At 33.6% G+C, this 15,565-nt stretch overlaps 1 protein-coding gene across 3 annotated transcripts in view; it reads right to left on the reverse strand.

Moving 5' to 3' along the window:
* PIK3C3 (phosphatidylinositol 3-kinase catalytic subunit type 3) overlaps nt 1-15,565 on the reverse strand; it is a 128,395-nt gene that overhangs the window by 23,517 nt on the left and 89,313 nt on the right. For 2 of the 3 annotated variants that reach the window (XM_012440828.2, XM_012440827.3), the window contains 6 exons: nt 14,430-14,558; nt 13,773-13,842; nt 11,918-11,982; nt 9,036-9,120; nt 7,312-7,386; nt 606-774 (listed from right to left, as the gene is read on the reverse strand). In XM_012440828.2, coding sequence (XP_012296251.1) covers nt 606-774; nt 7,312-7,386; nt 9,036-9,120; nt 11,918-11,982; nt 13,773-13,842; nt 14,430-14,558 — 593 coding nt within the window. Of the gene's footprint in view, nt 1-605; nt 775-3,515; nt 4,436-7,311; nt 7,387-9,035; nt 9,121-11,917; nt 11,983-13,772; nt 13,843-14,429; nt 14,559-15,565 lie in introns of those variants that run through there. The other variant, XM_064379224.1, reaches the window with a different exon arrangement.

Here is a 15,565-nt window from a genome sequence, read left to right on the forward strand (position 1 = left end):
TGTTAAAGAGATAAAAATCATTTTAACATTTACTTCAATCATTGAGCAAACTTTTGAATATTCCTGAAGAGTACCCAACACTAAGGCTGCTAAAGAATAAAAATGATGGAACTAATATCACTCTAAAGAGGTTGTATTCTACATTCTTTGATAAGGAAATAGAAAGTAGTCAGGTATGGAGAAGGAGGAGAACCCAGCAGGTGACTGTAATACTCCAGGACTGTCTCCAGATCTGAATAGTATGAAGTTTCTTAACCTTTTTTCTATGCTAGTACTGCCAAAGTATACTTTACTAAAATGACATAAACCCACTGAGTAGGAAGCCTCCATGTTTGCTTCATCTTATGTGATGCCAGCTTCCTAGCTGTTGGGATTTAGCAATGAGCTACTTAGTGGGAAAGCAAGAAAGTTTATGTCTTTTTCCTTTGATATTTAACAGTTTGTCAAAGTTGGTATCAAATGTGAAATAGGAAATATTGTTGCCTTTGTCATTTTGAAAAAGTGATAGATGCCAAAGAATGCATACATTTAAACAACTCCTTCTCTTGTTCCATAAAATAAAAATAAATTTACCCAAATTCTCAGTACCAAGCAAATCAACTTACCTTCGCAGATGGAGGAAAGCCGTGTAACACTGTTTACGGAACTCTTGGTACTGCTCACTCTGTGTGCCCCCCATTCCTTCTACCATTTCTTTATTCAGCTTCATTGGAGGAGGAAGAGGCTTCGGATCTCGACCCAAAATATATCCAAAGTCTATGTGGAATAGTTTGCCTGGATGTTGACAAGAAACTCATTTGTTTCCAGAATTCTCTTAAAGAACAGGGTAGGGCATATATCACACAATTGGTATAAACAGTGTCTCTCCATAAAGAATATTAGTTCATGATGAAGCCTATTAAATTCTTTGATATTTCTAACTGCAGGTTTGAGAGCGGCCTTCGGAACATATTTAACTCATTTTAATTCATTCATTCTGGTGTAACTATGCCTAAAATCATGTCAAAGTAATGGTAATCCAAAAATTTTAAATCCCATTTTGAAGTCTTCAGAATCAAAGATAGAGCCTGGGTAACTTTTTAAGTTATCAGCAGAAATCAGAATTTTATAGCAAAATTTTTTGTGCTAAAGTTTAAGCACAGTTCCCTTCATATAGTAAAAGATCATTTCGTTAAATATTCCTGAGATTAATCCTTCTGTTAAATTATCATTACTCAAAAAAAAAATTAAAGAGAAAAAATTTAAAAAGTCCTATTCTTATCATACTGTAAATAGCAATTTAGTTGTAATAATATATTACCTATCATTTTAATGTTGTTAAATTTTACTAATCTGCAGCATAGATTGATTTATAAATCTGTTTTCATCATATAGTATATAAGAGTAGGCACAATTGTCAGGTTTCATGTTGTACATATTTAAGATTTTAAAATGTCAACACGGGGGGGTTCATTTCCATTAAAAGAAACCTCTGATTCATTTATGACTGAAAAAATACTCTTTTAGAATCCCAAAATGGGCTTCAATAGTCTCTAAGTACAATGAAACTAATTTTGGGGAGGAGATCAATATACTTCACCAGATTCCCAAGGAAAGTCCATAATTCAACCAGTATGAGGAACCAGTTTTACAAAAGTGAATTTGATAACTTCAGTTCTGGAAAAACAACATCCCTATAGTCTCTTAAGGTTCAAGGGGATTGTGTTACGATTTTAACTTTCCATGATCTGATGAAAAGTCTGGATCAGTTTCTGTTAACCACTTTACCACCTTCAACTAAATATGTGTCATCTGTTCAACTAATCTAAGCAATTCTTTTGGTACTTTATTCTCATTCTGAAGTTCTCATTTATCTTTTACTTTGTTAGATATACCCTATTCTGCCCCGTAAGAGGTAAAGAAATGAGAAGTTTACAATATTACAGGTGTAGATAAATTTTTCTTGGTTTTGTTTAATTATTTAAATAATGTTTTGTTACCAATGCACTTGAACAGATGGTTAATCTGGTCAATCTCTGATACAAAACTGATATCACACATGGTTTATTTAATGGGCTCCATGCTTTTAATAGGAAACCTATCACAGTTTTCTTCATTCATCACAGGAATTACTGGAATTCCAATATTGGCTATGTATGGCTGTTTACAAATAAAGAGTGTATTTCTATCCTTCTTGTCAGAAAACTCTCAAAGAAGAGGATTACTACTTAATTATGAGGCATAAAAGATTCAGTGTCTAACAATGAAACCATTATTATGCTTTACAAGTTCAAATAGCCATGTATTTTGAAAAGAGGCTATTAATATAATGTTTTAAGAAAATTCATTTCCATAACTACTGAAGGGAATTTTTTTTTAAACTTAATATCTGAAAATGAAATTTGTAAAGGTTTAAAATATACGCCTTATGAAATTAAAAAAAAATGTTTAAGAAGTTCAGAGAGTATGATCTTATTCAAATCTATCACTTTAAACAGTCAAGAAATAAAGTATACATAAAACAAACTGGTTATTAACCTCCTTTTGTCCCCAACCTGAAAAATACAGGGAATAAGAGGTGATAATTAAATTTTCCTGTTATTTGCATAAATAACATGAACTTACTTAAAAAATAGTAGTTCAAGGCATTTGTAATTCTTCGATTAAACAGAATATACACTATTCTCTTTGAGAGTATTTAATGGTAAAGTTTATTTTAAATTTCCATTTTGTTTATCTAATAATTAAACAAGACCAATGTCAAAACTGTACTCATTCTGTTTTCATGCCTCTGCTTACTCTCCCCTTCTACTTGACTTTCTTCTGCTGTTCCCTATAATCCAAACTCTATTTTTTAAAGATTCCATATAATTCCCAACTCCAGAAATTCTTCCCTGACACTCTACTCCAGTGAGTTTCCCATTCGATTTTTTAAATATATAATCTGGCATTTATTTACCATTTTTCCATAAAATGCCTTTTGTCTTATGTGAATGTTACATCTTTCCTATTGCCCTACCACTAAACCTGGAAACAAAGAAGGTAGCAAACAGCAATTTATTCTTACAGCAAAATCTGTATTTGCAGAATTAATAATACTGCATATGGGGAGTTTATTCAGTATTAACTCCCACATTATAGATATACCTTCCATTAGTTCCATGCCTCTAGAGAACCGTATATTACAGGAGCTATATTGAGAAAGAAAATGTCCAGGCCGGGCGCGGTGGCTCAAGCCTGTAATCCCAGCACTTTGGGAGGCCGAGGCGGGTGGATCACGAGGTCGAGAGATCGAGACCATCCTGGTCAACATTGTGAAACCCCGTCTCTATTAATACAAAAAAATTAGCTGGGCACGGTGGCGCGTGCCTGTAATCCCAGCTACTCAGGAGGCTGAGGCAGGAGAATTGCCTGAACCCAGGAGGCGGAGGTTGCGGTGAGCCGAGATCGCGCCATTGCACTCCAGCCTGGGTAACAAGAGCGAGACTCCGTCTCAAAAAAAAAAAAAAAAAAAAAAAAAAAAAAAAAAAAAAGAAAATGTCCAATTAAGATAACAATAAGAATAACCATTTTCTTTACTTTGAGCTTTCTGACAAAAGGTTCAAAGTGTATTACTCTAAAGTGGCAAGGCAAACAAGAAAGCCACTACCTCTCTCACAAATGGCAACTCAAGATTAGGAGGGCCATCCTTAGGACTCACAATGAACTTTCCATTTAGTACAAATACCAGTTCCCTGTTTACTTTTGTGAACGTTTTTCAGTTATTTACAAATGAATTTCAAATACTGATTGTATTAAAAAGTACACCATAAGCAATGAGCATATTTTTCAGTTATACTGCTTCCCCTTTCCTCAAATTCTCAAAAATAAAAACAAAAAATTAATCATTCTCCAAAGAGCTGGGATAAACTCAAACTGTGTTTTGTTTGAATCCTGCCACAACTGATTACCCTAAGTAAGCTTTTTAAAGCTTCTCCTAAGGACAATAACTTTGGGGTAAAAAGTCTATTATTTTTTCAACACCACACCACAGCTTAAACTTTGTAATTTCTTGTCCAAAGAATTCTATAGTAATAATAATTTTAAAAATCTACAGTAATGCACTAAGTAAAATATCATTCACCCCAAATTCGTTTCAAGAAAACAGCATTATAATCACCTGACAATACACCGACAATAGAATCACCATACTTACATTTATGATGGATACACAGCGCCCTCTGCTGCACAAGTTGTGTAAACTTCAAACAAGCTAAAAGTATTCAAAGACAAAGCACGGGCCAAAAAAATGTCTGGGAAATCCATAATTGGGACTAATATTTTGCATTTCAGAAGATTACTCTTGTATAGATTTTGACATTCTCTATATGCAGTGAAACATTTTCTTTCACATGCCCAGAGTTCTTAGCTGGATCATTTTCTATTTCATCTATATTTACAGGGTGGAATAGTTTGCCTGGGGTAAGTCTCCCCAAAATACCAGTGAAATGAAATCTGTATGTCTCCTTCTTCTGCTCCATCCCCCGTATCAAAGAACTAGACACAGATGATACAGTGGAAGTCTGATTACAATTCAAAACCACTTTAATCTAAAGCAGAATCTTAGACTCTAAACCTGCTCAGGCTAGCAAATGAGAACAGAAAACAAAGGTGTCTTATTTGGCAGAATAAGAAAAATGTTACTTGATATATTAAAAAAAACGCTCCATCAGCAACTGAAAGACTGGACAGTTATGTAAAAGAACCCAAAGTTTTCAATTTGAAGGCATAACGAACTCAAAATATACAATGGCCAATTCTTCATGACAGTTGAGGCATTTTTAAACTAAAAACATTGAAATGTATTTCCTGCAATGAACCACATTCAAAATTCACTTTGAACTATACAAAGGCTTTTAATAACATATATAAAATGCAACTTAAAACAACTTTGAAATAAAGACTCAGTAAAAATGACTAGAAACACAAAAATTTTTTAATTAATTATCATAAATTGTTACAAGTTGAGGAATGCATTACATTTCTATTTGTCTTGACAACACTCAGTCTCTCCTTACAGAATCTAATTTCATCCAAACCAAAACTAAAAACTTGCAAACATGTATCCTAGTAAGAAAGATTTAAAATGCTAACTGCATAGTGTAACTGGATGAAATAATTACAGAGCAGTTAAGAAAAAATGAACTGTGTCTTAATAGAAAAAAAAGTGCATCTTACATTTATGCACATTTTAGGGTTAAGTTTTAGTTTTTAAAAAGCAAATATGGAGCACCCTCTAGTGGAAAACTATTAACAAAATCTTAAAGCTTCTGTTTCTGAAATTGAATTCAAGATCCATTAAAAAGTAACTGAGAACTGGGCCAAAAAAGTATGTCACGTAGATTCCTTCTTTCAGTCTTAACTCTTAAATACCCCCCCACTCACAAATATACACACACAAGGGCACTTTTCAAAGTCCAACAGAAAAAGGTCTTTTACACTATCTGATTATCAATTTTTTTAAAAAAAGAATCAAGTAGAATTTTTGAATATAACATTACAGTTGTAATACTACTTTTTATATTTAAGAATTCCATTGTAGTTATAAATGATTACAACCTAGAAACAAATGGAATCATTTTGGTTGCTTGATTCTTGTGGTTAAAAGACTCAACCAATAAAGAAGAACTAATGCAAATAACACATGAAAACTTCCAAATTATAATTCTCTCCAAACACACCATAATTTTTTATAAATATTCTCTGCTAAATTAGCAAATCAGCCAAGAATCTCCATGACAATCTGATTATATTCTTTTGGTCTTGGTTATTAAGGAGACTGACTGGCTTTGACACAGACATGACATCACACGTGCAAGTTCTAACACAGATGATTTTTCATAATTAAAAAGTGAACATAAAATAATTTTGTGTTTCTAGTCATTTTTACTGAGTCTCTATCTCAAAGTGGTTTTAAGTTACATTTTATATATGTTATAAAAAGTCTTTGTATAGTAATAATTAAAAACTGAATATAAAAACACTGTAGCTAGGTGTTGCTCAAGGTCCGGAGGCATGGTGGCAACCCCAACGGACAGAGGTTCCTGCTCTCATGGAACTTGCACCCTGAATGGGAGAAGATGATAAGCACTCAACAAGCTCTAGGAGAGCAAGGCTTTCTGTCTGTTCTGTTAACTTTGATATTCTCAGCATCTACTAAGTGTTCAATAAATAGTTGTTGAATTAAACAAAAAAGGTAACCAGCTGGTGATAAATGCTATAAACAAAACTAATAAGTAGAGAGATTTGGAAGAACAGGTAGATATGTTATTACAGATCAAAGAGTTAGAAAGGGCTTCTCTAAAGAGAGGTCATTAGAACTTCAAATTAATAACTAAAGTCAGCCCTGCAAAGATCTGAATAAAAACCTTTCCAGGAAGACAAAACAACAAAGGCTCTTGCCTGAGGCAAGAGTGGTCTGACATTGAGACAAAAGACCTGTCTGGACAAGCCACAAGGCCCCAGTAAAGAGTTCAGATTTCATTCAAATTGTTTAGGCAACATATATTGGTCACTTCAAGTAGGGTGAAAGTAGTGAAAATGAAGACAGTGGTAACTTCATGATCTATTTTGGAGTTGAGGAGTAGACAAGATTTGCTAATAGGTTCAGTATGTGAGATAAGGCCACCAGACATATTAAGAAGGACTCTGAGGTCTAGACCTTGAACAACTGGGTGGACGATGATGCTATCTATTAAAATGGGAAAATGAGATGAGGAGCATCATTTAGGCAGGTAGTGAGGAAAGAGACAACCTTTTACAATTGGTCATATATAATGAGAATTTCAAGTAAGGAGTTCGATATTTCAATTTGAAGTTAATGAAACAGACCAAGGTAGAAAGCTGTAAGTCTGGAAGTTGTATGCATAAAGATAAATACACAGGGCTAAAGAGTTGTCAGGACAAAGCAGGCTGAGAATGATTATTCCATAGAACTCCAAGGGGAAAAGTAAATAATTAAAAATATTAAAGTGAATTAAGCACACTTTGTAAGAGAAAGGGCATTTTAACAATCTAACTAGAGCTATACAGTAGGAGATTAAGCTGCTTGTATACATTATGGGCTTTACATAAAAAGAGGCATTTCAAGTACAGAAATATGGGCAAAATGACCATCTGCAAGATTACTACTAAAGCAATTCTTACAAGGGAAAGGACTTTCCCCAAGGTAACATTAAAGGAATTTTTAAGACTCTGATTTATCTTCACTTATGCAACTTATCTTGTTAGTAAATAGATTCAGGGGTAAAAACCACGGGCATATAAAATGTATGTCTAGCCATTAACTGTTACCTGTTTTTGTTAGCAAAAGGTTATCCAGGTGCCTGTCTCCAACTCCAAGTATATACGTGATCACGCAATATCCAGCTGCAATAACAGTTAAAAAAAAATGTGAAAACAAATGCAAACCAGGTTATATATTCTACTGAATATGAAAGTAGTTTGTACAACTTTAATATAAGTTTGTTTTCTAATGTCTCTGATTTTTCATCTAAATTCTCAATATGCGATCTTTATGAAGAGTCTGAACTCAAAGTACTATGTAAAACAATACAGAAGGGGAAACATTTCTCTCAAAAGCTTCAGCATTTTTAAGTCTTTAAATACTGCATGTAATCATGTTTATGAGCAAATTCAGTTACATGTAATATATGTTTACATTCCTATAGTAAAAATAAGAATTAAAACTATAAAGGATTCAAATATATACAAACACAGTTTTATTTCCATATTATCAAAGTTCATTTTCTTTCTGCTTTTCAGACAAAAATGTATCATCAAGAATACATTTGAGAATAAGGTCCAATATAATTTGGAAAATGACTTCACAGGAGTGTTGTGAAAAACGCAAACATATTACACATAAGAAAGCAACTTCTAAAGCATAAAATAACATGCCAGTTTAAATATAGTTTTAACAACTAACTAGAAATCCCTCTTCTTGCTCTCCCAGCTTGAGTATAGGCATAAATATGGACATAAACATAAACATAGCACTTATATAAAACAGGTAAAACATATCATATACCCTAAGTCATTCAAGGATCAACTCTAGTGTCAATTCCTTTATCAATCCTCCCTTAAACAATCTAGTTTTAACAAAAAAACTTAAAAATAAGAATAAAAAAAAAACATGCTGGCATGGTGGCTCATGCCTGCAATCTCAGCACTTTGCAAGGCTGAGGCAGGTGATCATTTGAGCCCAGGAGTTTGGGACCAGCTGGGCAACATTCCAAAACCCCATCTCTATAAAAAATACAAAAAAAATTAGCTGGGTGTGGTGGCACATGCCTCCTACAGTCCCAGGTACGTGGCAGGCCGAGGTAGGAGAATCACCTGAGCCTGGGAGGTCGAGGCTGCAGTGTGCCATGATTGCGCCACTTCACTTCAGTCAGTCTGGGTGACAGAGTGTGACCCTGTCTCCAGGAAATAAAAATAAAAATAAATAAAATAAATTGAAAAAAATTCCTTTAGAATATAACATCATGAAGTTAGGCATAAATGACTGAAGAATAAAAATCAATCCCTATGGCACCTACTATTTATTTCTAGATAATACTACTACTGCTTACTTATTTCTAGTAATGGGCCATAAGTACTGACTCTAAAATACCATGAAGGCATCCTCTTAATGAAGCACCATTATCTTAGCTCTTAAACTTTATCTAAAGCACAATTATTTCTGATTGAGACTTTTCCCATAATCTACTTAGTTTCCGTTATTTAAAAACAGAGAACATCTAATGGAAAATTAACAGCTTCCAGGAAGAGATGAATTATAATTATAAAATAGTTTAATGATTGCAAAGATATATCCATGAAAGACTAAACAGAATTACACCTTGTTACTATTATGTCAAAGCATTAATGAGTACTTTAATCAACATTTATCTTTTACTCTTCCTATAGAGCATTTAAATATTAACATGTTCTAAATGTATATGAATATGGCAATATCAGGATGGGCTGCTCTTATTTGAACATATCAATTGAAAGTAATAGCCGGAAAAACTTACCACAGCTTTTAACGTAAGTGTCCATGACCTCAGCACTAATCCCATTTGGCCCATTCTCACTTGGTGCATATTTTCTAAAAAAGTTCTGAAAGACATTACTTACATGTTAAGTACAAACAAATTACATGTTTTGAAACTATAAATAATGGCCAAGAGTCTAGCTTAATCAAAATACAGTATGAGAGGGGCTGACTGAACAAAATAACTGTAAGAGTACGATAAATACACTAGAGTTTCCAGAGTCTAGAACAGTTTTCTCTGTTGAGAAACTGTCTAAATTTTTTCCCCCAGATTACCAATTGAATCTATTCTTTTACATTTAAAGGATAAAAAAAGAAAAAAAAGAAAAACCACAGAGCACATTATTTGAAAACACAATTAACGTCCTACTACAAAGTAAGTTTATCCTATGTTTTCACCTTTTTGGTATACCCTGTATGTCTGACAAAGGATTGGTATCTGGAATATATTTTAAAAACTCCTAGAACTAGAATCAGTAAGAAAAACACAAACAACCCAACAGGAACATGGGCCACAGGAGGATGTGAACAAGTACTTCATAGAAGAAACAAACAGCCTATACACATATTTTCATATGTTCAATCTTATGGATAATCACGGAAATGCAAACAAACCAAAGTGAGATAAGAAGAGTTTAAGTTTGGCAACACTAAGATTTGGCAAAGATGTGTAGTAAGGAGAAATACAAGAAGTGTAACTATTTTGGAAAACAACTTTTATTTAGCAAAAAACAACTCTGAATTACCAAATAAAGCTGAACATGATCTATGACCCAGCTAAATGACTTACACAGATCAGATGTGCAGTCAAGAATCAAGGTGTAACTGTTTTCATTTTATAAATCTGTTGTAAATTGTGTTCACCAATTTACAAATTGTTAGTGTTTTCATTTTATAAAATCATAATTACACAAAACAACAAATAATCAAAAACTTGTGAAACAATGATAGCAATTAGGACCCGTGTTAAAAACTTTAAGTACACTTCATGTCCTCTTCAGAACAGTGCTAGAGTAACATGGGTTATACCCAAATTTTACAGATGGAAAAACTGTGTTTTCAACGGTATATTAAAGGGGTCCCCAGGACCACTGACAGATTTGACTTGCTAGAAGGTCTTACAGACAAAAGATGTAGTTGTACCATGACTAAGGTTTGTTACAGAGAGAGGATACACAATAGAATCAACATGGAAATCATATACAGAAAAAAATCTGGAGAAATTCATTCATATCCATCTCTGTCCTGTGAAGAGACACACTGAGCTTCTTCTCCAATAGCCAAAGATAAAAAAATAAAAAGCAGTAACATGGGTGCAGTGTTCCTGCGAAGGGAAGCTCATTAGAGGCTTAGAACCCAAGGTTTTATCAAGAACTGGTCACCCAGGCACCCTCTGTCTAGCAACTGTAAAATTTCAGACTCCCAGGAGGAAAGCGGGTTGTTTAGTATAAAGCACATTATTTGAACAAAGAATCTAGGCACAGTGAACCACCCTTCTCAATTAAGAGGAAAAGGGAACATGCTGAAAGCCAATGACCAATCTCCTGGCAAGGAGGGCTTTCCGAAGACAGCAACCTTAGGCCTACTATGTTAACTCTTCTCTGTAGAAAGAGTTAACCAGTTCACTAAAGGTTACAGAGCTGGAAAGTTACACATGTGGAATTCAATCCCAGGCAGTTTGATGTCCTAAGCCTGAGCTTTTAACCACTGCACCTGACTGCACTCCAAATCAAACAACAGAATAAGCACTTGCTTTGCCAAAGAATCAGAATAATAATTTTCTACAAATCTGACTTTCATACTGAATAAATGTAACATTAAATAGGGAAAGGCAAAAACACACTGTATCAAATATCCTCTACCAAGCCCTTCTATGTATTATCTTTGATCTCAGGTCTATCAATTTTTGTTTGAATTACATACCTTTTTCTTACATGGGGAAATAGAAAAATTATATTTAAAAAATATAAAAATAAACCATTAAGATTTATATTTATCATATTTAACATATTATTTATTTAATATATTTAATATATTTATTTATATTTATTATATTTAAAAAATACAAAAATAAACCATTAACAACAACTAATACATGTATTTAAAGGGTAAAAAAACCTCCAAAGATATACATTTCTTTGTCCCAGGAACCACTCACCTTTTCTCGTATTAAAGGGGAGCAATAGGTTGGAGGGAGAGGATAGGGGTCTTAAATAATTATACAAAAGATGGATGAGCAACAATATCATGAGAGCAGTGTTCTGAGTAACAAAAACTAGATGGAAATAATCAAAGTTCCCATCAATTAATATCAAATAAATTAAAACATCTCCATACTTTGGAAAATAATGCAAGTGTAAACATTAAAAATTTTAATTTCTTCACCAATTAACTCTTTTTTTTTTTTTTTTTTTTTTTTGACACAGAGTCTTACTCTCTCACCCAGGATGGAGTGCAATGATGTGGTCTCAGTTCACTGCAGTCTCCACCTCCCAGGTTCAAGCGATTCTCCTGCCTTAGCCTCCCAAGTAGCTGGGACTATAGGTACATGCCACTGTGCCTGGTTGAGTTTTGTGTTTTTAGTGGAGATGGGGTTTCACCATGTTGGCCAGGCTGTGTTCACCAATTAATGCCTGATCTCTTGATATGCCATGCACTGCTCAAGGAACTGAGCATCTGTATGTAACAAATGAAAAAATCTTCAACTGAGAACATGCTTACTTCTGAATAAAGGAAGAAAAAAACTAGAAGAAAGAAAAATGGCAAAAGGAGACTTTCATTTTTAACTCTATGTTATAAAGACTGAATTTTTTTATGACAAGAATATATTCATGAATTGCATACTCTTTATTGATACCATACCTGAATGCTTCCCTCTGTATCAAGAACTTCAGCCACAGGAACTGACTGGATAAACTGCATGAAACCTACACAGAAATGTATGCATTGCATTAAGCATAGCTACTGGTTAAGAAATGAAAATAAAGGTTCTGTTAAGAATAATCTTCATCTGCAAATGAATGCATTCCGTATCTGAACAACTTAAAAAGATGTGTACACTATATTAAGTTTATACTGGCATTTATGTCATAGTACCTATAAGAAAACTTTTTTTTAAAAAAATTAAGCTGATTTAGTCTGTTATGTTTCTCTAGGCTAATTTCTCTTATAAAACATGAGAAGCTAAAACTAATAGACCAAGCTTCTTAAATCCAGTATCAAAAATTTCTTCTTTCTGTAGACTTACAACATGTACCAATTAAAATATTCCAAATTTAAAATCACCATAAGATATCTAGAATTGTGGAATACAATCACCTAACCCTAAATGCCGTATATAAAACTGTATGTAATGGCTCCTTTTGTCTAATATTCCATCTTGTGTCATTTCCTGGTAACGACAGATGTGTAAATTCCTTAAACTACCAAAAAAAAAAAAAAAAGGAGGGGAGAGGGGTCAGAATGAGAATGAGAAAAATTCAGTCTGCTAAATCTGAAGACAACAGAAGCATAAAACAATGGATATATTAAAAAAAATAAAAGTTGAATGAAGGAAACAATATTTCAAGATCATAAACTATCATGATCTAATTCTGATAAGCCTTAAAGGATAATAAATTGCATGCAAATGAGGAGACTGTATACTCCTGTAGAGTAAGAAATATCTCATTTATTCTTACATCATAAACACAGAATAGTTGGCACTAATTTACCATTTATTGTATCTCTACCACGTAGGAAGAAATTTGCCAAGTAAGCCAAAATAGATGCTTGACACTGCCTACACATGGATCTTAAAGCTTATAAACTTCACTGAGATAAATACTATGAATATAAGGTACTATGAAAGGAAGTAATGTAAGGAGACGTAACTTACAGTAGGGATTGAAGGACCTCTATCATTTGAGCCATGTTTTCAGGGATAATAAAGTTAATAGGCCATGGAGCAAAGCATGTCTTAGACAATGATCACAGTGTATGTGAAGGCCTTAGAGAACAATGCATTAGATAAAACAAGGCAGCCAGTATGGCTAAAACCTAGGATGCAGGGGAAGAGTGGCAAAGGAAGAGGCTTGAAAGATAGATACAGGGTGTGTCACACAATGCACGCACTTAGAAGCTAGGGAAAGGTTTTTTGGGTCTTTGTCCCAAGAGAAAATGAAAGCTAACAAATGAATTTTTGCAGGATAGTAAAGATGCACATTTGCACTTGAAGAGGAATTAGGGCATCAAAAAGATTTGGGAGTGGCCAGAGGAAGAATAGAAAACCTACAGCATATGTTTTGTTTCTCAGTAACTACTGGTATAAAGCTAGAAAGGTAGCAAGACTATGAAATTTACAGTAAGCATTAGCCAAGCATTCCCAGGAAATCTACCAAACTTCCAGAGATTATTCATCTTAAAAGGACTTACATGTTCTGTCTGACTGTGTGTGTGTGTGTGTGTGTGTGTGTGTGTGTGTGTGTGTGTGTGTGTGTCTATGTCTACAGGATTGTCAGGATTGTCTGAAATATCCTGTTTCTCATTAACTACATTAACCAATAGTTACTGACAAACAGGAAAGACTACAGAAGGGAGGCGGGCAGGAAGGTTCAACTTGTCTTCAGTGCTACAAATGGAATTTATTTGTATTTCTAACAGACTCAACAATTTTCAGTTTGAAAAAGTACATACAATGTACACTAAAGTAAACAATAATGATTTAAAATACACTCACCATGTTTTGTACTGGTGGCTAACACTTTATAAGGTGTCAATTTCAAGTCGAGATTTTCTTTCCGTAACAACTTTTAATCAAAAGGTAAAATATGTTAACCAAATGTAAAGATTGTTCAAAAACAGTTTTGTGGGCAAATAGTATAGCAGTTTAATATGATACAGATTTAGGAAGTTAACCCAAATTAAGTTTATATTAATTAATTTAACTTTGATCATTAAAATTAAATTTATTAAGAACTTAGATGACAGGATGCTAAATTTTTCATCTACTCTAAATCTCTGTCAGCAGTTTTCAGTGAACAATAGGCTTGTTCCTATCACATCATGAAGTACTTTCTGGACATAAAATACTTTGAGCTCAGGAAAAGGGAAATGGGGCAAACATGTACTTTTTAATGCCAGGGACAGAGATGGAATTAAACAAAAAAAAGACTTAATAGTGTAAGAGGAAGGAAACTACTAAATCCCATATTTAGATAACAATCGAGGAAAAAAAAAACTATAGAACACATGTATTACACTTCACACTCTGTTGAGCTTTCTAGGATCGTACCTGAATATTACAAATACTTCTGTTCCATAAACAGCAAATGTACTAAACCACAGTCTTCTAAAATGAAAAAAAAGTTCCCCAACGACATAAGGTCATATTCACCTTGTCCATGAGTGAAATGATTTGAAGAATAAGTTGATCTTGACGTAAATCATCTCCATGCTTAAATATAACTGGATATTTGCCTCCATCTTCTGTCTTAAAAAACAACTGTGCAGGCATAAGGGCACTCTGGAAAATAAAAATATTGATTTCAAATATGGGTACGAATTAACACATAAAGATTTACTATACATACAAGAAAATGTTGATATACAAGATAATCACACAGGGAAACAGGACCTAAAAAACAAGTTGGGTCTTCAGTGAGATACATTAGGGTACACTAGAAAGAACAATGAACCAGCTAATAGTCAGAAGACTATATCGTGGAAGGGGCACAAGCTCTACAATTAGTCATGTGATTGAAACATTCCAGGCTCTGCCAGGTACTAGCTGGATAGTCTTATGTGTATTCTTTAACTTGTTTCCTCGCCTGTAAAACAAAAATAACATCTCTTCTGCAGAGTTACTAAGGCATTCAGAAACTGTACAGGTCAACAGTCTGGCACCATGCATAATACAGAAGACATTTTACATATATATCTATCAACATTTTTATTTTTAGAGGTATACTGGAATAAGTAAGGTGAAACAGTACAGCATAACAATGTACCAGATGGAAAGTCAAGAGCCCTGTATACTACAGGTTGAGTATCCTATAACAGAAATGCTTGCAAGTGTTTTGGATTTTGGACTTTGCATAATAAAGTATTTCGGGAATGTGATCCAAGTTTAAACTTGAAATTCAATTATGTTTCATATATGCCCTATACACATAGGCTGAAAGTAATTTTACACAATATTTTTAGTAATTTTTTGCATGAAACAAAATTCTGGCCATGTTTTGACTGTGATGCATGACATAAAGTCAGTTGCAGGGTTTTCCACTTGTGGCATCATGTCAGCACTCAAAAAGTTTCAGATTTTGGATTTTTGGTTTACAGATGCTCAATCTATACTAGTTGTGTAGACTTAAGACTCAAATTCCTCACTTATAAAACAAGAGGCGATCTCAGAGTATCTTTTACTCTGGAATAATTTTATGTTTTCCTCAGAGTCTTTCCCTTAATTATATGACTACCTAAATTAGTTTAGGTATATGTTTAAATCAACAAAAAAATTAATTAAATTCTCTT

Source organism: Aotus nancymaae, unplaced genomic scaffold (genome assembly GCF_030222135.1).
Source record: "Aotus nancymaae isolate 86718 unplaced genomic scaffold, 86718_ANA_hifiasm-v0.15.2.pri h1tg000020l, whole genome shotgun sequence".
NCBI classification, from domain to species: Eukaryota; Metazoa; Chordata; class Mammalia; order Primates; family Aotidae; genus Aotus; species Aotus nancymaae.